Source organism: Seriola aureovittata, chromosome 13 (genome assembly GCF_021018895.1).
Source record: "Seriola aureovittata isolate HTS-2021-v1 ecotype China chromosome 13, ASM2101889v1, whole genome shotgun sequence".
Classification (NCBI taxonomy): domain Eukaryota; kingdom Metazoa; phylum Chordata; class Actinopteri; order Carangiformes; family Carangidae; genus Seriola; species Seriola aureovittata.
Window position 1 is genome coordinate 19,095,474 of NC_079376.1, and position 23,766 is coordinate 19,119,239.

General features: G+C 40.0%; 1 protein-coding gene and 1 long non-coding RNA gene across 2 annotated transcripts; one reads left to right on the plus strand and one right to left on the minus strand.

Annotated features, from left to right (window-relative positions):
* Positions 1 to 9: 9 nt before the first annotated feature.
* On the minus strand, positions 10 to 2,724 carry LOC130179828 (uncharacterized). Its single transcript, XR_008829329.1, has 2 exons — positions 2,644 to 2,724; positions 10 to 1,324 (listed from the first exon to the last, which is right to left on the minus strand). It is a non-coding gene; the product is annotated as an uncharacterized LOC130179828 (long non-coding RNA).
* On the plus strand, positions 2,723 to 23,234 carry sertad4 (SERTA domain containing 4). The gene is made up of 4 exons (XM_056392906.1): positions 2,723 to 3,247; positions 16,330 to 16,502; positions 16,837 to 16,955; positions 19,477 to 23,234. Exons 2-4 carry the CDS (start codon positions 16,349 to 16,351, stop codon positions 20,359 to 20,361), a joined length of 1,158 nt encoding a protein of 385 aa, XP_056248881.1. The 5' UTR covers positions 2,723 to 3,247; positions 16,330 to 16,348; the 3' UTR covers positions 20,362 to 23,234.
* Positions 23,235 to 23,766: the final 532 nt, after the last annotated feature.

Genomic DNA, 23,766 nt, shown 5'->3' on the forward strand with positions numbered 1-23,766 from the left:
CTGAAGAAATTGAGACAACAAAATTTAATTATAAAATTAAAATATACTATATTAAAATGTACAGTAAACATCTGGGCTGTCGAGGATTGATCAGACCTCTATCCGGTCATGTTCTGTCAGACGTGGTGAAAGAAGTTCAAATGAATGACAAGAAAACCCTTAAATTTTCCATTTTCTGTTTGTTTTGAAATTCAGACCATATAAATTCAGATAGATGGTTTTCAAAGTAAAATACTGTATTTGAATGCTACTAATTTAGTGGTTTTTAAATTTCAAGATTTTATGGCCTTTCTTTGCTCCTGCACCAAACGACACAGACACGTGGTAGAACATCCTCTTTCAATGTTTAGCTAATCTTTCACAAGATGTGTTTCACTAAAAAGGTTTTTAAAACAACATATTTATGCTCTGCAGTATTGTTTCTTTTGATTTCATGTTCTTGGCACATTTTGAAGAAACAGTTTTCTGGTTTTTAATGCTGGTTTTGATTGGGTTTTTTTTTTTTTTCGAAAACTACCTATGCCACAGACGGCATCGGTGCCTTACTGTTTTTCACTCAGCTACCTTGTGTCACAGTGTCTTAATGTATTTGTAAATGTACTTTTCTTCTGTACTTCAGGCTGAGTTTGAGTTGTAAAATGTCTTATAGATTGATTTATGATAGAGACAGTTTATATGTGATGATATTATTGTTTAAAAAAGAGCAACAAAGAAAAAAAATGCAAGTCTCTGAGCATTTTTTTTTTTTTGAAAAAACACATCTCATCATTTGTGTGTGTTAACATGACTGACATTTGCCCTAAAGCAACCACACTAGTGCTGTTATGAACAAACATTTAATTTGTACTCTGTATCTGGAGGCGCAGGGGGTTGCTTGTAACACAGTGTTGAGCCTATTCATACACTGGGGGTTTGGGCTTTTCATAAGTTTTGACTTTAATACAGTTATTTAAGTCTTCAAAATTTAAATTTGACTCACCCCGTGTTGCATCGAAACAACCAACAGGTGGAGCAAGTATTGCATTTCTTTGCTAATGCGGCAGCGTGGCAAATAAGCACTAAAATAACAAATTTGAACGTCAGTGATTTTATAAACTTTTAACTTTTGATTGTCCATGAATTTATTATTCTAGAGAGTACTGCAATGTTCTTACTCCGAAATCAGATTGCCTGCAGCTTTCATGGGGACTGGTTGACTTGTACAGTGTTGGCTCATTTCACTGAAAACAAAGTGCCCTCCAGGTTGAAGTAGCTTCTTAGTTGTTGAAAATAAAGAAGAAGCAGTGGGATAGTGGTGTACCTGAAAGAGATTGAGAATGGACACCTACAGAAATGGAAAAGACAAATGTTATCAGGTGGATATGTCCAGTTGTAACATCCACTATATCTTCCTTTGAGTCCAAATTTGATCTTGTTGTTAAAAAAAATAATTGAAAAAGCATATTAGGAAGCACTTGGGAGGAGTGTTTGCCAGATAATAACTTTCAAGCCATCAGTTTTTGTTCTGCTCTGCAGGGACTTTGTCGTGATGTAGGTCTGACTGAACTGACACCCCTGCTTTGTGTGATCTTGGCACAAACCTGAATCTTTCATTTCTAGTTTAAGCTGCCGAAAAAAAGGTAAAGAGAGAGAAAACAAGATCAGAGATATAAGGTTTTTACAATTAACTGTGTTCTCCAGCACATTCCACAGCTGAACACAGAACAAAGCGCTTAGGGGGAGAAATGCTGGAAAATAAGATTCAGTGGCTGCTGCTGAATCAAAGGGGAAATGCATAACAGATGAGAGGGGCTTGCTCCCTCCCCTCTCTTTGTCGGTCACATCCCTGCAGAGCAGATATCCAACACACAACCCATCTAAAAAAAAAAGTGTTGGAATGCCTTCAAGTGCTGTCGGAAATATGATGATTACGAATTCAGCACACAAGCCTGGACAATATGGTTTTAATTTGACATTTAGGGGACTGTTAAAGGGAAATGAACACCAAAGTAAATGAAAACACTGAATAGTAAGAAAGTGGTTAAACTGATGATATGTAGCTATACATGTTAACATATATATATATATATATATATATATATATATATATATATATATATATATATATATATTAATGGCTGACGCACATACAAGAAATCAATTAACTGATATTACTTAAACATAATCAGAGCTGAAACATTTAATTGACTGACATGAGAAAAAAGCAAAAATTTTGATTAGAGCTGCAGTGAGCAGTCAATTAATTGGTTAACAGAATGTCTGCATCTATTTTTACAATCACTTTTTCAAGCAAAAATCGCATTTGATGGTTCTTGGCCTCACATTAGTTTTTTTCAGACTAATGGTCAGAATTTCTTTTACAAAGCAAATGATTAATCTTTCGATCAATTAAGAAAGATAAAGAGATACTTTTAAAAAGTGTTGGTTGCAGACCTAATCGTCATTGATCAATTTATCAAAAACATTTTTCATGTAAAAAATGTTCTTCTTCCAGGTTTTGCAGCTGTGAAATTCGCCGAGAAAACGATTAACAAATAATTAACAAATTAATCAATAATGAAAATAATAGTTAGTGTGGGGCCTAAACATAATCAGCAAGGGCAGTAATTCTAAAACTGTTAGAATAATTTACCGGCTGTTCACCTTCAACTTGTTGACCAAGAGAGTGGGCTGAATTCCGAGCAGCACTTGAACTCCTCAGCAGTAGTTGACTGGAGGGAATGGAGCTGCGACGCTGGTGTTGTTTTCTCCACCACACATTCATATTAACTGTCAACCCAGCCGTGACGACGTGAGCTGCTCGGGACCTTCAGCACGGGAAACCACCGTGAATGGACTAGACTACCACACAACCGAAAACAGCAAAAGCTCACCTTTTTTTCTCTTCACTGAGGAAAGGAAAGAACAAAACAAAAAACAAACAAAAAAAACAGCTGTGTACCTTTGCCAGTGAGGAAAGCGCGTGGGGATGCTTCGCGCGGGTCTATTGAGAGAAACGCGCGCGCTTAATGATTAGTGTTTAGACAAGTAGCCAATTAACCAGTAATTACGTAAGTAGCGTTTAAACCGCCTGTGTGGTTCGCGTGTCTGCTAGTGGGCTAAAATTAGAACAACACGGAGCCAGCGGAGGACACGATAGTATTTATTCAGTAGGAGTTTTTCATTTTTCATCAACGCACCTTGGATTTCAGTCGTTATCACAAAGCAAGTGTGGAGCCGAGGACGACGTCAAAACAATTCAACACAGGTAAGCTAACATTCCTACAGCTAAATATGTCATGAAATGTGAGTATCAGGTTCACTGTATTGAGAAGTAGAAGTATGTAATATAATTTTTGCCACCATAAGTTATCCCTCTCTCATACTATAGTGTTTTTCTTAATACACGAGGTCCAATTTGTGTGTTTCTTTGTTTCCATAATGTAATGATAAACAAAACCATACAACATCCCATCTGGAGTCAGACTAAATTTTGGCAAGTGCACATATCTTGTTGCCGCCCATACTTAATATGCTGTTCAGTTAGGCTACACTGAGAAGGAAAACAATGAGTTATTCTTAAGGTTATTTATTTATTTATTTTTAAAGGGTATATAAAAAGTACTTTTCCAGAGTAGTTCTGCTTAATTTCAATCAAGTCAAATTAACAATCATAATAAAACTTGTGGTTATTAAAACTGTGTATGTTGAAGATAATTCTGTTGATTTATTTTAATTGTATTAGTGAAGGCAATGTCGTTAATGAACATTCACTGAACTGAGTAAATTATTGGATAAACCTGTATTAGATTGATTGGATCTGATACCACAGGATTAATGAGAATCAGGGCAGTCAATAGCTCATAAGTATGACATGACAGAGACCCTGGTCTAACACATTATGCAGGCTGACATAACCAGCCACCCTCCTGGCATCCATCCAGCCTCACTTCATTATTTTGTGGGGACAGCGCTTGGCTGCAAATCCTGAAGTGGCGGTTGCCTGTATTACTGCTGCCTTCTGAAAGGACGGGGGTTTAGGCGATTTAGCTGAATTCTGAGCTTCTGTTGTAATTCTCTCCTTGATGTCATTTCTGTGCTTTCTTAGACTTAGTGTCACAAGCTCCAACTCCACTCAGAGTGGACTATTAACACTTTGTTAGCCCCAGAAAGGATTAGAAAATATTCCAGCATAAGGTGTCTTATGAATAAATATCATAAATAAACTCTAGTTCCCCTCTGTCTCTCACCTTTATCTGCCGTTTTGGGAAAAGAAAGGCTTCTAGCGCAGTGGGCTGGTAATAGGGTTGGATGCGCTTCACCTCCACTCACTGCCAACAACATCCGGAGTCACTTGCCAGGAATTCCACCTTTGCTATTTGTTTCCCTTGGAGGGAAAAGTGTGTTATGTGGAATATAGAGAGGCACGCAACAGGGAGGAACATCCAGCTTGGATTAAACTCACAGACCAGAGAAGAGGGGTTGTAACAAGAGGAAGCACTCTGGCTTTGCAGCATGGTGGACGGGTTCCTGGCATCTAGCTTGGGCAAGTCCGATGCCAGATTCCTTCTTTTTGCCGCCTGCCAAAGCCCTCCACCCCATCGTCTTTATCAAAAGCCCTTACTGCGATTCCCCTCTTTCAGTTCTGTCGCTACGCTATCAATCATATCTTGCTCTCAGCAGACTCTTCTGCTCATTAAGGATGTGAACCTGTAGGTAGCCCGCAGCCCCCTAGACATTCATCTCTCTCAGCAGGGTGCAGAGCCTCACATCTGGAACAGCATTTCAAAACATGGCTCTTAGCAGACATGTAGTGTACGCTGAAGGAGATTCAATACATTTTTAAAGGCTGCCTTTCAGCAGACGCAGTGCCAAGCATAAAATTAACATCACTTGAAGTGCACTGCTCATACACAAACCTGTAATGGTTTGTAATTTGCCAGAAAGGCAGGATAAAGCAGGTGCAGTGGATAGTGTATATTCCAGTGGAGTCACTGGTGATGATAGTTGGCTGGCTTCACATCCCATTCCCTTTGTCCCTCTCTTTTGCTGCTCTGTTTTGTGTAAAAGGTTTCAGCCAAGACAAGTTGAGCTGCTTTAGTGTGTGTGTGTGTGTGTGTGTGTGTGTGTGTGTGTGTGTGTGTGTGTGTGTGTGTGTGTGTGTGTGTGTGTGTGTGTGTGTGTGAGTGTCAGTGTGAGTGTCAGTGTGAGTGTGTGTGAGAGAGAGAGAGAGAGAGAGGACTGCAGGGTGTAGCCCCAGACTTCTTTCTTCCCCTCAGGCACTGCTTCCCTGTCATGAATACGCCTTTGTGCTCCAGAAAGACACACAACTAAGGTGGACAACTTGAGAGGAGAGGAGAACACACATTTGTTTCTACACAAGTGTAAAAATAGAGGAAGGTGTGACGTGACCTTTTTTTTATAGCAAAGACCTTATGACTTGCATTTGCAATTGGGATCCTACAACTAAAAATCCTTTAGTTAATTCAAGAAATATATTTTCTCTGAGATTCTTCTCAGTACTTTCCTCTATATGTCTGTAATTAATAGTTAAATCCAACATGTGCAAACGATGGTTCAAAATGCCTCACATTTCATAAGGTAAAAGTAGTGTATCATTTACTGTAATTAGTTAAATATGTGTGATTGTGGTAGATTTCACAGCCCTTTTATTAGCTTTGAAAATGTCCTTCGGTTTAAAAATTCAATCAACATTGTCTGTACAGGGGTGTAAAAAGGATTACTTGGGGATATTGTAATGTGACAAAGAATATTTTCTTGTTTGTTTGTTTTTAAAATAAGCACATGCCAATGCCCTTGTCTTTAATGTGGTGCATCCACCTCCAGGAGAATGGCACTGACGTACCCACAGAGCCCTGGCCTGTTAACCCTCACAGCCACAACAAGCCATCCCCAGATAAACCATAATGCAGCTTCGTACAGCCGCCCTGTCACAACACATGTGTCACCACTCAGCAAGAAGAGCGCCGGGTGAAACCCTAAGGGCTCTGAACCCAGCTTAGTCACGCCACCGCGGCCAAGACGGCCCTCCACCATTTGCACACTGCTCTGATGACTCTTGACAGGCTGCAAGCTGGCACAAACACAATCTAAGATGCAACCAAAAAAAAAGAAAATATCATCAATATCATACAGCATAAGAGAGGAATGTCAGAGGAGGCTGCCACTTGGCTGGCTGTTATTTTCATCATCCCACCCTTTTAAAACGAACTTACCACTGAGACAGGAATGTTGATATGGACTGATTCTGCAAAAGCCTAAATTACATTCAAAGACTACGTCTATTTCTGCCCAATGCCAATATGGAAAAAAACAATACAATAGTTTTTTAATCTTGCAAAGCTTGCAAAGCAGCTAGATTTCTCAGGAGCGAGAATCCATCTTGCCAGGCTCCAAGATATTCACTGGTGGCTGAACCACAGTGGCTTGGGCCAATCAGTGTCCTATGAGGAAGAAACTACTGGCAGGTAGAGGTATGTCTTAGGTGTGATGACAGCAAGTTCGTTAACAGCATTGATGGCTCCTAAAGAGGTTAGCATAGATGCTGCTATAGCATCAATCCTATCAGAACCTGAGAGCATGGATGCAGAATCTGATTATCACCTGCCAAGTATTTTTCAAAAGCACCTCCTCTTTCCGAAACACTTTTCAATGGAGCCTTCCCAGATGGTTCTGTGTAGCAAACCGTCTGGTGTGTCAGGTTAATAAGTTATCACCAACATATTATCACCGTTGGATGTAAATTACATGTGTAATTCTCCAATGTGAGCGTAATTCCACTAAACTGGCCTTTAAAAAAAAAAAAACCTTCCTTAGATCATGAAAATGTGCCTGTTGTCTTCTTTTTCATTATAATATTAATCAGGCATAGAGATATGCGCTGATCTAAATGCCATCTGGCTTTATTATCAATGCCTTGAATTATGCCACAGACACATTGTTACTGTACATTACATCCAGTATGCGTGCTCAGCACTTGAGCTACAAAAATATACAAGTATTAGAAGAAGTAGAACAAATGAAAATAATGGTACTAATTTAAGAAAGGAGGGCAAAGGTATCACACTGCATGGCTCTCTGAAACATGTTTTGCAAGTGTGCCTGGACATCCTGTGCAAAAGTTTGCACACATAACTGTAAGTAACGTTTATGTGTGCACAAGGAGGTGTTGCATTTACTAAAGCGCTGTAGGAGCATTTTGAGCCAGGCTGTTTAACAGTAATCTAAATGAGGGCTCACACGTCTTACTTAAGGCACACAAAAGGCACACAACTAAAACATTTTGTAAGCATCTCAAATCCTACACAAATTCCTAAGCAAGGATCTAATGTCACACATAAGTATATTAAGGAGAAGACCTTTGAGGTTTTCAGCGCACCCAAGTTTCCGTGAAAGCCCAAAGAGCATAGATTCAGTGTTTTGGCATTGATTTATTTTTCGAGCATGCCTCTGCAAAGCCTCTTTGGCTTTTATGTCTAATTGCCCAGCGTGGTTATTCTCAGTGTTTCTGCGCAAATGTGGTCCACTCTACTAGCGGGGGGCTAATTGCTTGCTATTTGAGTGTCTCAGTTTTGATTCATGGCGTACAGTGCGTTGTTGTTGCTACTCTGAAGGAGAACTTGATGTCATGAAACCTATTATCTATTCTCTATCTGTTCTGTCTTGCTGTGTGCTTCACCCTCTGATGCCAGCACTTGCACACTCTCCGCCCCCACGCCAACAGGCATATTGACGGAATGAAGCTTCTCCATACTGAGAAGAAGTGGGCTGTATCTTGGCTTAGAGTTCTCAGTTACAGTATGACGATCAACATCAGATGACTTTCTCTCCTACAGTTTATTAGTCATTAGCCCGCTTTCTTCCTGGTGTTTACCTGCAGTTTTCTACTTTGTACGTGGATAGTGTCTAGATCCAAGTATGTACATTAAAATAACAATTTTTCATAATGTACTGCAGAAGATAGAAGTGCTTCAGCGAAAGGAGAAGAAGACAGGAAGTAGATGTACACTGTCCAGATTTCAGAGCATTAAAAAAGAAGGCCAAAACACACAATGTAAACTGTATACATCTACATAAAACACTGGTAGTGCTAATTCTCCAGTTGGGTGCCATTAAACCATGGGAGAACAATAGGATGCAACAAGATGTCTTAATTGAAGGAAAACTATATAGAAAATGTTTGTTTCTTATTATTAGTTCATAGTATTAATCTGTAGAGTGTGACATTCTCCTCATTGGTTCACACATCTGATGTTTCCGTCTCATTTCTCGTCTCTTCAGTTCAAGCTGGAGTGACATTACAGTGGCATGCTTCATGTTCATCATGATTTATTCACTCAATCTGTTCCATTGCACTTTGTCGCATTTTGCTTTTACAGATTTAATGATTTTGTGTGTGCTTCGTAGTTATTTTGTACATGTCTGTACATTTCTGTGTCCATATTTTTTGTATTGTTGAAGAGTCAACAGTTTAATATGTGTGGCGAGAAGTGTTTTCTGACTAGTTGTGAAGGGGTTTTGTGTCATATTTGATTGGATTTGGAACATTTGCAATAGCACCTAGAGTTGATGTCAGTGTACTTTCCCAGTGGAATTCAGTCTTGAGTGTGCATGTAATACAAGAGAGAAAGGAGGATATAAAAGGCTATGCATCAAAGTGTTGCAGGTGACCAGGTAACACTATAAAGATACAACAGGTACTCCACATGTGACAGATTTCTGTGGCTCTGTCCCTGTCAAAACACATCAACATTCAGTTTCTGTGTGTGTGAGCACAGGCAGCAGGCATCAAACTAAAAAAGAAATGCAGGGGAGCAGGGACAGCAGTGCCAGTACTCAAGTTTTCCCTTCCTGTGAGATTCAAAGTTCCTGCCGTGAGATCACAGAGCTCTGAGGAAGCTTGGTGTTGAATCTCCTTTCAATGCAACCACAGGCAGCTCTTTCAGGGCTACGCCCACTTATCTTCTCACTGTGGAGATGTATCACTTAGATTTGGTCCACCACACAAACTGTCACTGTAAACACACACACACACACCTGTCTGTTTCTATACAGGAATAAGTACTGACATACACAAGAGCTGACATTGTCAAGAGTGACTTATAAAAGGATTTTTCTCACTTTGTATATATGCACAAGGTTACTGTCAACGCACTTCCCAGTGCTTTATACATGTGGAATACGTTTCAGACAACTTTCCTGCCAGTTTGTTCCCTCAAATTGGCCATTTCCGGTGAACTGTCTCACCAGTAAAATGATCTGTAAGACATGGCACATGGTTCAGCACTATGGTTAAGCATTAAAACCATTTACGTGTCTTTACATTGTCATCAAGTTGCAGTTATATTTGGTCTGTTAAAAATAACAGAAAATATGGTATTTGTATTATCAGGATTTGACAGTTAATCACAGATAATCACAGTTATTCCTAGATGATACACATGGATAGACTGTTTGTCTACGATTAATCATGTAATTTGTCTTATTTAGCAGTTTTCAAGTTGTAAGCATTTCCTTTACACACAATCTGTAGCCATCGTGGAAGATACGGTGTGCAACAACTTAACCAAAACAGATGTTAAGATTTAGGCAGTGAATTGTTACCTTGTTCATCTTTGGGAAAATTAACAAGGTCAAAAACAATGAATTGTCCTTAGCTGAGTTAGGAAATTGTAGTCCAGTCATTTGATAATGTTCTGGTTTAAACCAGATGACAAATGCATTATAACTGCTAATTTTACTGCAATAAAGAGGGAGTTTTTTATAAAATATTTTTTTCCCAGAAACACATAATTATGATAACTTATTGAGATCTTCACCCATATAAATTTGTATAATAATAACACAGTCCTATGTTTAATCCATTATGTTTTTTTCTGTAATCATAAATGTATAGCCAGTATGCAGATGCACTTTGTTAGTCTTTATTTGGTTTGTGATCTTGATGCACTGGGTGTGTTCGTTCGCATTTATGGTAATGGAATATGGCAGAACAAAATCTTACCAACATACTCCCGCCTGCAGAATTCCCTGTTCAACAATTTATCTTCCTGATTGTGAGCAGTTGCTAAGATGTGACACAGTGCATGCTTGTGTGTGCTGTGAAGACCCTCTCGGGCCACTTGGGATCTATTTTGATGTGAAAACCACAGACATGAACTCTTTTCACGGCTATCTGTTTCCCTAAGGCTCGGAAACACTTACTACAAACCTGGCCAAAAGAACAGGGAGTAAACACTTCACAGACACACACACACACACACACACACACACACACACTCACACAGAGTAATACAGCATACACTCAAACACATGCTGGATCTATTAGCATTTTTGAGAAAATGACTTTGAAAGAGCACAAAGTTTATTAGAGGCATGTTTCATACTTCAGAATCACTGTACAAACGAAATCTGCCCCCATGCATGGCTTAAATATCAGTTTTTCTTTGACTGTTTTTCATTAAATGCAGGTTGAGATCGAGGAAGTGGAACTTCGAAACACTCTTAAAAAGCCACAGCTGACAGAATGAAGATAACAAGCAGATAAGCTAAAAGCCCCCCCCATATATTGTTACACTGTTTACTGTCAGCCTGTTTATTTTTCAGGTTGCTATTTGACACAGGTGGTGGTTTACAGAGTGAGGGTCATAGTTTACCAATCGTAATAACATAAATGCCTGCGACCAAAGACAGAACCACTTTCATCATAAAAACCACCTCCTGTTGATATTGTGCAGCAATTGCAAACGAAATGTGAAAATAAAAGCTGCTGGCAGTCGTACAGTCCTCATATCTAAGACGTGCAGCAGAGGAATGCCTGTGCAGAAAAACAAAAATGGATGTGCTCAGTCAAACCTTGACTACCTGAAAACAGTGCAAAGTTGAATGGTGAAGCACAGCCGGATTTCTTTTATTAATGTGTTACACTCACACTTTTTACTAGAGTTATACCAATAAATCTGCTAGGCCAATATATTGACCAATGTTGTTGACCAATTTAGATTGTAGACATGCTGGCATCAGTGTATATGTCAGCCAATAAGTAGCCAGAAATGGCAGTACAGTAATTTATAAACAGTGTCAACATTACATAATCAGATCTTTGAAACTAATTAATATTTGAAACAATGGGTCCTTGGTTTCAGACAGAAGAAGACAAAAACAGGCTTCTCATTTATAGCTAATGACCTGCATTTTACTTTCTGAATCGACAGTAGCTACCGAGTGAGCTTATTGAGCTAACGTTACATCCATGAGCTGGTTGAAAAAGCTGTCCACGGCTGACATTTTCATGTTTCTGGATGGCTTTTAGAACTTTTAAAATAAGAATTGGTCATGGCTACATATACAATATTTTGCTAACAGACTGAGTCAAAAGCTTACAGGTACCGGGCAAAACGTCAGCATCCTCATGATGCATGAACTGGATGTGTTCTTGTACTGCATTGTGAAGCTAGTTAGTCCCATTAAGGGGTCACAAAATGATTAATAAGTTAGGATTGAGATTTCTGCTACTTTTATTCTGAAATTCTACAGGATTACTTCTTTAAATTGAAAACGATTCAAATGACACAATCAAATGAAAACATACTTTTTTAAAACTATTCATAACTCACTGACAAAGGTCAAAAAGGTTGGAAACACTTTTCTAGGGTGTGATATTTATTTGATATAAATTTTTTCCACAGCTTGCTGGAACTACAGGTGTAAGCATCTTCCACCTTCAATTTAGTTGTGGAAAACGAAAATGAAGCTCTTTAAAGGAGCTATTGCTGAGGCTAGTGCTACATAGTTACCAGTCTAGAGGAAACATGAGTCCAGCATCAAACTTCATTCCTTTACTCGCCAACCAGCAAGCCTCGGTCCATCTCGTCACTTTCTGATAGCAACTCACTGTAGCCTCCAATCTGCCCTGAAGACGTAGCACTGCTCAGAGGACGTATTGTAACCTCTCGTCTTGTCAGGCAACCATCGCCACCACCCGCTCCCAGCAAGAAACTATGTTCGGCGGAGGGGAAATTTTACAAATTGTAAAGTCTGTCTCCATTTACATCACTCACATTGTGCAGAGATTGGTTTTCATCCAGAGGTCACTGCTGCTCACCTGTTTCTCTAGATTTCCTCTTGAAGAACAATGCAGTTGTATGGTTGTGGGCGATGCTCTTTTTGGGGAAAGTAAACTAAAATGGATCTTTGTTTAAATGCAAATAAAGTTACCCAAACAATACCCAAATTTAATCCAAATCCCTAATTAAAGTCTTCAAAGCTGCCAAAGACTCTGGATATTATTAGAATGTGGATTTCAAAAATAGCTTGGTTTGAGGAAGATAAAATAACACATACAGTATACTGTATGTGTGTGAGGGGCCAGAGTTTGACATTAGTAGTGTGGTCCCAGAGCACGTTGGTTGACTATCATGGCCTTAGCTGACTTTCTTTCCAAAATATTTGAGGACAGTACAAGCTGTGCATGTCTGAGTGTGTGTGCGCCTGTCTATCTCAGCGCTGGAGGGAGTGAGTCAATCACAGCAGCAGAAATCATCCCTGCGGGCGATCTGTCTCCACTCATGACAAGGCTCCTAAGGCACTTATCTTTCCTTCTCTGACTCATTCCATCTATCCATCCCTCCCTCAGTCCTCCCTCTATCTGCTCCTCCACCTCTTCCCATTCTCTCCTCCTATTCTCTATCACTCTGCCTCCCTCCCACGGTTTGTCTCGTGCCCTGGCACTGCAATTAACTTCTCATCATCAAAGGGTGTAATGAAAAAGAAGGCGAGATAGAGAGTTAGACAGAGGTAGGGAAGCTGTGAGAGAGGGAAGATAAGAGGGATGAAGCCAGAGGAGCTGTGACTGAACAGAGGTGAAGCAGTGCCTCACATACACACTCACACGCACTCGCTTACACTTGTACACACTCACAGGTTCTCTTTTTTTTCCTCAAAATACACACTCTGTTAAACACAATCACACACACACACACACATAACTCGCACTCGCTCTCAGTCACTCTCACATTCCTGCGAGTTGCAGACAGAAATAGAGAAAGAGAGGGATGATATCCCCCCAGGAGATTTTTCTCTCCTCATTCCTTGTTTTTATTTCTCAACCCGTTTCTCCCTTCCTCTTTCACAGACGCACACACACTTGTTCACAGTCTCCCCCCTCCTCCTCCTTTTCTTTGAAGAACAAGAAGTATTGCTGTACATGCAGGGAAGCTGCTCTGTCGGTATTCTCGTTTTTTTTTTGTTATTTTTTTTTTTCACCCCCCCCAGTTCAGAGAGCTGTCAACTGTGACCGCTGTTGAAAGGATGTCAGCAAGAGAGACAGAGGGAGAGGGAGAGAGACACAAGGAGAGAGAGAGAGAGATTGAGACTGGGGGATGAAAGAGACAGTGAAAGAGGGAGGGGGAGATGTCGAGATGGTTGGTCCCTACGGAGGGCAGAGGGAGTGATGGCATGCTTGTTTCTTTGTGCCCAAGCAAACGTAGCAACAGCAGCAGTGAGGGGAGGTGATGGAGAGGAAAATAGCTGAGGGTAAAAAAGCAGCTCAGGGGGGAAATGAGAAGGGCCAAAGCTGCTAATTAACCATGGCACTAGCGCTCAATAACAGTGACATAATTGGCCCTAGTTGGTGGTCCTTGGTGGGGGAGCCCTCAGCAGAGGAATCTAGCGCACACAAGTACAATGACAACACGCCATAAAATGTGAATAATCCATAATGTAACACAGTGGATTATGACCAAAACTGTAATAGCTGAGTAACAGGCTCCATCGGGCAGTGAGAGGACAATCATACCTCCTGCAGCTGGATCCTCCCTGTAGTTCAGCCATATGCAGCATTTGTTAGTAAATATTTGAAGTACACTGTATTGTCTTTTCTTTTTTCCCCAAGTATCACATCTGTACTTTCAGTCCATGTCACTGTTAACTCACTCTGTTGGCCTGAGGCAAGTGTAGAAAATCACATGTTCTCTGATACACATGGAGTCACCATCTGATCCTCTTCACCTGTCGTACGTCGACTCATATTGTTTCCAGATCCCACTCCCTTTGCACAGGTCCCTCCTCAACCAGTAGCAGTCGGTGTTTACATGTGGCCTCTGACATGCAAACACTGTCAGTTGGCAGTGTTAATTCAATTCAGTTTAATTTTATTTATATCAGATCATAACATACATTATCTCAAGGCACTTTGCCATCTGTGGGTGTGTGTAGTCCATTATGGGCAAAGTTGCAGATCAATGAGTTTGGCTTCTTTATGCACTATTTGATTTTCATATAATATTTACAAGTGTTTAATTTTCTGGACGGGCCAAAAATAAGCATTCTCATCTTGTTATTTTACCTCTATTCAGTTTCCCAATTTAACTACCTGAAAATGTACTATATACAAATATATAACTATATGTACATATACAGACATATCACCAAGTCCTACATGTCGAATTTTGGACTGCTCATACCATGTTTACCCAGTGTGAGCAACATGTTAGAAGCAGCAGTCCTTATGCTCCGTGTACGTTTATACAGGAAGTGTTTAAGCACAGTATTGAAACAAAAATACACAAAAAATGTAGTTATGCACATAAAACAGGAAAAAAAAACTTGGAGCATAAAGACGTAAAGGCTTGAGTTTATGTGCGTATGGCGCGAGTAAAACGCAAGCCTGTGTGGACAGCTTGATTGACTAAAACAGAAAACACGGCTGAAACACTTTCTGTGTAGACATGCCATTAGTCTGTCCCCAGGGTGGTTTGTCACAGGGACATGCACCTTCACTACGACACATTGCCGATTAACTGGGGGCTCTTGTTCATGAGTTGGGATAAGATGGGGTGCAAAATTGACAAAATAGACAGATTAGTGCTTCAGCTGCAGTGATGCAGAAATAGTACCGGGCTGTTGTAGTTGACTGTTGATCTTAAAGCATGTCTGATAAATCCTTAAAAGATACAAAATGTAAAGCTGTTCCATGTAATCCATTACTCCCTGCGGCTGGTAGATAGGTTCAGTGAGAACAGCACAGTCTGAGGTGTTTCAGTGGTTTTAGGTGTGTCTGATTAGTCTGTTAAAAGCAAACACTAGAAAAGCAGGCTACAGAAATAAAACTGTGCATCCAAGCAAAGCAGGGAGCTTATTGAAGCGGACATTTTAATCAGCTACCCAACAGGGGTAAGGCTGAGATGGTGTCGCCTCAGTTTGGTCTGTCAAGATGGGTTGTGGGCGATGACATCTCCTCATGCGGGCAGGTGGAGGAGGGGCGGGAGAAGCTTTGAGCAGGAAAGGTGGTGAGAAGGAGGTCCAGCCGCTTATGCCTCAAACAGCTGGCTTTGCATTTTGCATGAAGGGGAGGAAACAACAGCGAACCAAATGACAGCCATTCACTGTGATCAAAAGGACGATATAGTTACAGACTTTGGCTCTCAGGCCCCTCGGTGTCTTGATGGTAAGACTCTGCTGTCAGATTTTAAAAACTTCAGTTGGTGGGTTAGTACTGCTCGCTGCCAAGTAATGTGTCGACCTCATGTTTCTTCTTATCTGCATCACTTATATTTAAAACATAATGCAATATGGCTTCAAATATTTGCATTGTTTAGGAACTGACAAAAATTAACATTCATTCAAATCAAACGGCCACTGTGTCTGTTGGATACCTCTTGTCAATTTGTTTGCTTTTTGCACTGGACCCACTGGCACAGTGAGTGCACATTTCCTCTTCTTCCCAGATTTCCATGCTGTTGACATAGCGTCCCAGAGTATTTCCACGCGTGGGATCCATTTCACTGAACAAATTGGTGTCAAACATCTCGCTAACTCTCCTACCACCTAATCAATAGGGAATTCATGGTGTGAGTGGGTGTCATCTCTCCATCTGTGCCCCACTTGTTACGTATCACAGAGTTGCCAGCCATCTGCCAATTTTTAGTGCTCACCATTATCGTAGTTCAGTTTTGTCACACAGCTTGCACAGAAGCTGGTTACTCCTCCACGCAACACCAGCGTGTTTGCCAGAATCATAGACAAACTTGTTAACATTTACCACATCATTAGGAAGGCATATGCAAAATGCTTGTGAAATTTATGGAGATGACGTGTTCGCTGTTAATCTGCACAAATAGTCTACTGTTGCTGGTGCTGAATTTACTAATGATAAACTTATTAATTGACAGAACATTGAGGAATGCACTGTATGTACAAAAGTAACCTCATTTTATCACTCTGTTTCCACATCTTTTGAGCTGGATATATATTTCTTTGATGAGAAATACAGCTGATTTCAGTGCTTTGTTGTCCACTTGATCATGCGATTTCCATTGTGCTTCTTTCCAGACCGAAATTGGAGAGAGAGATGACCCTCGTTTTGTCCATGAATCCTTTCCTGGACCCAGAAGGAGACCCTCCGCTCTCCGCATATCAGCCCATATGGGAATCAGAGCGCTGCACCAAGACTTGCCTGTCAAACTCTGCCCCACCATGCAGCTCTGAAGAGCAAATTACACAAGGTACGCACGCCAACACAGATGTTCATTCAGTCATTTATTTAAGCTTGCCTTAATCAGATGCTGTTCCACAAAAAAAGATCAGACTGTGGTAGCTGAATAGATTGAAATAAGTCAGCTGTACAGAAGTACCAAACAGTCCTGGTGGTGACTTGATATGTGATATGGATTCTTCTTATAATTCAATCTATGGCCCTCTGGCTTCAAAATAAGAAGCTTTTTTGTGTGTTTAAATTATGAAAAAATACAGCAATATTTAGTCTCATGTCCAAGATGTGGTAACATTAAATAGTCCCATAGTGCATTTGATTTATGGTAGTGTTTTCTCTCTCTGCAGAACCTCCCTGTAGGCGAGTTCCTGATCATGTTTCAGTGTCAAGGATTGCATACTTCAAGAGAAAGTTCGTTGATGATGATGATGAGCCTTCCTTCAGTTTCAGGACATACTGCCAGACTGTAAGTATTAATACACTGATATTCCCAGTTCAGAGCATACAGTGCTAAATTACTTTATTTAGGGTTTCTGTGGCTGAATTTTAGACCTTAAAATGTCTTAAATACAATTTTGACGTCTTTAAAGTCTTAACAATTGATTGGTTACGATATTTGATATTTGAATTGATTATGAAGTTAATGTTGCTGTCATAATGTTGCATTAACTTCAGGTTTGCTTTTACATGCATTTTTGGGAAAAAATTGTATTGATCACAGTGTAACAAAACTACAAAACAAAACCAACATGGAGCCAATAACCAATAATGCGAACTGTGCAGCCCAGTCAGAATTTATTGGAGCATACACAGCTAGTGTGTCGTGATGTGGTGTGTGAGCTGATGTGGTGTCTCCTCCCATAAAAAAAAAAACAAAATTCTGGGAGTAATAAGTTTGAATGATATATTGTATTAGACTGTACTTCTGCAAACAGGGAAGATCATTAAAAAAATCTCTTTTGGTCAAATTGTATGTTGAAGAAATCTCTGCTTGCCCATATAACAGTTATTGTTAAGTGAAGACATGCAGATCAAGAGAGATCATAATTCACTTTATAGTGTGCTTGACATTTCAGATGCTTATGAATCATCATAATTCTGTGTCTTAATGACGTACTTTTGCATGACTGCAGCTAGGGGTGGGCGATAAGGCAAAAATATCATATCACGATTTTTTAAAAATAAAATCACGATTTCGATTTTATCATGATCTTAAATTGGAAAAAGAAAAACAGACAATTTAGACCAAAGAACCTTTCTTAACAGATTTTATTTCAAATAGTCGCAGTTTTGCCTGCATGTGCAAACAACGTAAAGTTTAAGTTAAACAACAACAACATTCTAATAAAGTGCACTCTTGCAAAAGTAGTAACATAAAGTAAAATATCAAAGACATTACTGACAGTCATTTAAACAGGATTTATTTATCAAAACACTAAATAGCTTATTGAAACGCAAAAATACAAACTAAAGTGACTGTGGTTATCTCTTTTAGTGCAACAGTTTTGAACAAAAAATATCAAACTGCAATGTGTATAACCTGAATTATCTGTTAGCTGTTTGGCTCTCAGCATACTGCTTGGGGTGCTTCCTCTTCAGGTGATTAAACAGGTTCGTCGTGTTACCACGCGACGTGCAAACGGTTTCTGTGCAAACTTTGCAAATTACATTTGCTTGCGCTTGATAAGTTGCGGAAAATCCAAACCAATTCCATATAATGGAGGCGAAATTTTTTTAGCGACCAACTCCGTTTGGCTTTCAGCCATCGCTCTCCATGTGCTACCGCTACACACACAAACAAGGAGGCGGGTAGGAAAGCGCGTCACTGCCCGTAATTCGCTATGATTGGTTGGTCAGGTTGAAGTGCTACAGAGAAAATTAAATTTTATTTATGTAATGAACACATTTTGAACATTTTGAATTCTTGAAAAAATAATAACAAAAAAAAGCAACACGCCGAGTTGAATGTTTCTTTCAAATGAATTAAAAAGCTGAACTATAATTATCCATGTAGCAAACAAAAGCAAAAAAATGCTGTGAGCCATCATCCTTATATCGCCTTTGGGCTTTCAGAGGGTGTAGCGGAGCCTTGACCTGAATTTAAAAAAAAATTGGGAAAAAAAGCACTGTGTCACTAAACAATGAAAAATAAATATTTGCAAAATATCTGCATAAATATTTATTTTACCTGGTTAATGGGACTTCTGCTCCTGAACCTCTGCGCACAGCGTCTGCAAATCGGGGCTGTACGAAGTCACTTTCATCTTTACGCAGGACTGTAAGCTGTCGTCTGTGAGGCGTGAGCGGTGTTTGTTTTTAATGTAGTTCATGCAAATGAATCTGCCCTGGCATCATTAAATGTTCTATTTTCTTCAGATATTTTTCTTTGCTTACATTTTTCCATACTTGGCCTATCTGGGGTTGAAAGTCTCGACAAATGGACGGCGTTTTGGCGGGTATACCGGCTTCCGCAAGTGTGGCGTTTATTTTGAGCAACGAAAAATAATAAAATATAATTTTATTTTAATATATCAAGATCACAATAATCTTCCAATTTAGAACTAAAATTAAAAAAAAAGAATTAACACAAATAAAATACACTTCAATTAAATACTTATAATTTATTTTCCCAAGCCACTCGGAGCCACAGTATAAGGATGAAAGAGCCGCATGCGGCTCCGAAGCCGCGGGTTGCCGACCCCTGCCCTAGACGATCCCACGATCTCTGCAGTTTGAAAGATCGTCTTCACGTTGTAATCCTTCATATCGTCATATCGCCCACCCCTAACTGAAGCATAATATCTATGCTTGCTCACCTGCACAGCTCTCTTTTAGAGGGCTTGTTTGCATTTTGATTTGCAACAATATCTTAGTTAAAAAGATGAAAATCGGTGGCATAATCTAATCTCATTGAATCAGCATCCCTTTTTTTTTTTTTTTAAATAATTGACCAAGTTACACAGATCTAATGGAATGCTGTCCTTCAGGTTGCACCAGTTTTGGAGGAGCGTGCCCACGTGCTGCGTCTCTCCCTGGAGAAGATGAGATTCATTGACGACCCTGAGGCCTTCCTCCGACGCTCCGTTCTTGTTAACAACCTCCTTCGGCGTCTGCGAGCTGAGATCCTGCTCCAGAGCACTGACTGGTGCTTCCCACCAAACACAGCATTCGCCCCTGGCCCTTGCGTCCTCCCAGCCAGCACTAACCCTGCTCACCAGGCACTCCACGGAGCAGTACCCACCCGGATCTGCTTAGCACCACAGGTCGGACCGCCTTTCCGTAAGCGCTTCCGTATGGTCCGTGGAGGACAGGGGGATCTTCGCCCTGACTGTGCCCAGACTTGCTGCTGCATCTACGCAGCGGCAGCTGCTGCAGGACACTACCTCCACCTCCCGTTCTCCATGTATGATGCAGCACTCTCTACCTGCCCATCCACACCACACTCCTCCTCGTTTTTTCAGCTAGCTAGCCATAGTAAGTTAGGGTTGACAGTGGCCGTAGAAGAGCGTGATGATGAGGATGAAGATGTTGAAGAGGAGGATGAAAATGAAGAAGAAGATGAGAGGGAAGAGGAGGAGGAGGAGGAGGAGGAAGATGATGAAAGACAAGCAGGGCCGTCTATTGATGTTGTTAAAGACAAGTCAAGCCAGAAAAGTAGGACTAGGACCTTGCTGGGTCATGCACACACAAGGAGAGAGGAGGACAGCTGCATGACAGGTAGAGTAGAAGAGGAGGAGGAGGGAGAGCAGGAGGAAGAAGAAGAGGAGGAAGACGAGGAGGAAGAGGAGCAGGTTGTGAGACCTTGTCAGTGGGCGTCAGACAGAGAGCTCCACAAGGTTAGCTTCTGGCACCGCAGGGCTCATAGACAATGATTGTGCTTTCTGAGAAATTACTTAAATTCTGTTTGAATGAAAATGTATTGATGACGACAACTGTCATCAGTTGAAGATTATTCAGATGAAGGTGTGAGTTAACTACACTATTGTAATGCCAAGTCAGCTTTATTTTAATGGTCTAATATACTCTACACAGACAAACTCAATTCAACTCTATTGCTAGTGTTACATTCAGATGAAAAATAGAAAATTCTTGGCCTCTCTTGGCACTGGAAACATTTCTCAAGCAATTATGAAGGCTAAGGTCACATGTGGTGGGATCTGAAATCCCAGAGGTGAAGTGAAGCTTGCTATTGCACTGTCTCCAAGACCATTTTGAAGCCCCACAGCACAAAACTGAAAGTCTCAAATGGGGCTTTATATTGGTGCAACGGTCTCATTTCAGGACCCTAAACAAGCCTATGAAATAAAGGGATGTGGATTTGCGAGTGGATGCTTCTGTGTGTTTATGTGTGCGTGTGTTTGCAAGATGATGTAGCATTTTAAAACTTGATTTTAGGCTGTTCTTTTTATCATTAAACATGGGTTACACATTATTATGTGTGCCTGTTGATTTTGATGCTGTCTCAGGCAATGGCGAGTGACTGTGCTGCAGCGGCGGCACATTATGTGTTCTTCACATTATTTTAAGAGACAACAATCATAAACATTGGAAATGTTAAATCGCAATTTCAAGTGCCTTAGTGTTTTTATAGATACATGTATATTGTGTGTTAATGTAATTGTTCTTGTTACTAAGTAGCTATCTTTCATTCCAAATGACTGCGTTTGACTAAAACAGGGCATGTAGTTAAATGCAGGGATTCATTCAAATGTTAAAAGGTTAAAGTAATTTTAAATCAAACTAAATTTCCACACCCGAAAAGTGTTCTGTTTGTTTTTTAGATCAAAATGCATGTTTTCTAGCACTACCTGTCTTGACAATGCTCAAATGTAAAGCCAACCTTAAAGGACAGTTGCAAAAGCCTTGAAAAGCAAAGTCAAAACATCATTTATATTTGTTTGATTCCAGCAGAAAAGGCTTGTTATGGTTCGGTAGGTCTGTCCATCGATGTTTATTTGCAAGAAATTATTTGAATCTAACAGCATGAAACAGGATCTCATACTATGAATTAAAGATTAAATGTCAGCATTATAATTAGATACTGTAAATACATATACACCAATGTGTGTTTTGCTGTTATCCGCCCAATCATATTTTATCAAATCAAACAAGCAAATGTTTCATCATCAAGCAAGAAACTCTTTTCTTTTATTTGAATCAAGAACTTTCAATATTAGCTGGAGCCTAATGGCTCTGGCCAAAAATGAATCTGTGCAGACCCCAGTGTTTCCCATACATTGATTTATTTAAGGTGACCCACCACAATATCTCTTTTATGGGTAAGAGTATTGGTAACATCTTATTAAACTGAAGAGCTGCGCGCACCGCATCACTTCGCTCAGCCCCTCCTTGCCACGCTCTCACTCTCTATCTCACAAACACATCTGTCATAGTCTGGCCATCGAGAGTGCCGGGAGGAGCACCGCTGCATCGGTGGGCCATGAAAAAATTCATAAAGTTCTTACCATTTCTCTGCGTGTGTCTTTACCGGCCCTCTTTGTGTGTCTGTCATACAGGAATCTTTGGGAAACACTGGACCCCGTTAGCTTCGTATCACACCCCGAGCCGGGTTGCACAGGTAGCAGCTTGTCTCAGAAAAAGTCAAAATTAGCCTCATTCAGCAACTTTCTATTATCATGATCAACAACATACTTAAAGGAATATTTCAACATTTTGGGAAATAGGCTTATTTTCTCTCTTGCCGAGAGTTAAGTCAGAATATGGTTATCCCTTTCATGTCTGTACAGTAAATATGAAGCTGGAGCCAGGAGATGATTAGCTTAGAGGAAGAAATAGCTAGCCTGGCTCTGTCCTGAGGTAATAAAATTTGCCTACCAGCACCTCTAATCATCTCTCCTAACTCACCCCAAGAAAGCAAATAAAAATATTTCCCAAAATGTTGAACTATTCCTTTAACTATCACAGTATGCCCTGCCTTTGTAGAGTCACACCTGTGTGCGTTGCCCCAAGTTCCTGTCATTTTAAGCGTCTAGAATAATGCTTGGTAGAGTGAAATCACATTGGTTGTAGAAAATGATCAGCCTGTCTGGGTATAAATTGATGAGTATATACTGTATGTCATTTTAAAATAAAATAAATAATAAGATGTACGACACCTTAGAGGAGCTGATGGACAGATACGTTTTCTATGTGATTAAAAGAATCAAGGACAGATAGAATACCAAACCAGTTCTACTCTACTCATGTGAGCCCTTCTGTCATGATGGCATGATCAGTGGTTTCTTATTTGTTGGTGTGTCTCTTGTTTGGCACTTCTGAAAATTAGGGTCCTCACACTGATGACAAACCCAAACCAAAGTTGTTTTAAAAAAAAAAAAATGGAAATAAATTTTTGTCAGTAGTGATTATTATTATTTTTTTTTTTTGTGATGTACTTAAGTCATTGGATGATCTCAGTTGGTTTGCGAGGTGGAATTATTCCTGCCTTTTCCTATCTTTTTTTTGACGTACAAAACTGACAGTTTGCATCCCCGATGGCATTAGTGTCATATCTTCAACAAGACGAGTACCAGCCTATTTAATTTTAATTCTCAAAACCCTGTGATTATCGGTGGTATTTTTCAAAAATGAAAGAATTTGACAAAGCAATATTTGTTTCTGAGACAAGAACATGTAAAACTACATTGTCTGTTATTAAAAACAACAAAAGAGCAAGTCTGCTCTGATAATTTTATGTGATGTTCTGTGACAAGTGTAAAGATCAGTAAAAGAAATGTTGAAAAAATATTGCTTCCTCTTTTATTCCTTCACATAACAACCATGCTGATTTTTGCAGCTTTCAAATACAACACAATGAGATGTGTGTATGTGTTAATGTAGGTGTGTGAATTCCTCTTTATTGTCTTGCCTCCCTTCCTGTCTGCTGTTCAGTGGAGTGCGGCACTGCAGCTTATTGCACGCGCCAAATGTCTCTCAGGTGTCACTTTGCTGCTCGATTCTTGTTAATCTTTTTGACATTACGCTCAGAGCAGTCACCTCCGCACTGCTCCCTGCACTCTCTGTCTTATCTATTGTCCCTGCAATATTCACTTTTGTTGCAACATAAAACAGACCCTTCTACCTGTATCCCATATAACCTCTAGATATGTACTCTTTGTACTCTTCTATACTCTGTCTACCAGCATAATGCAGTCTATGCTTACACTGTCACTGCGCCATCACTCGGCTTTAGGTTAAATGGTCTTTTGTTCCAGTAACAGTGCTCACTATGTGTGCCCTAATTACTGGATTATTTTCTAATACTGCACCGTTTTTGT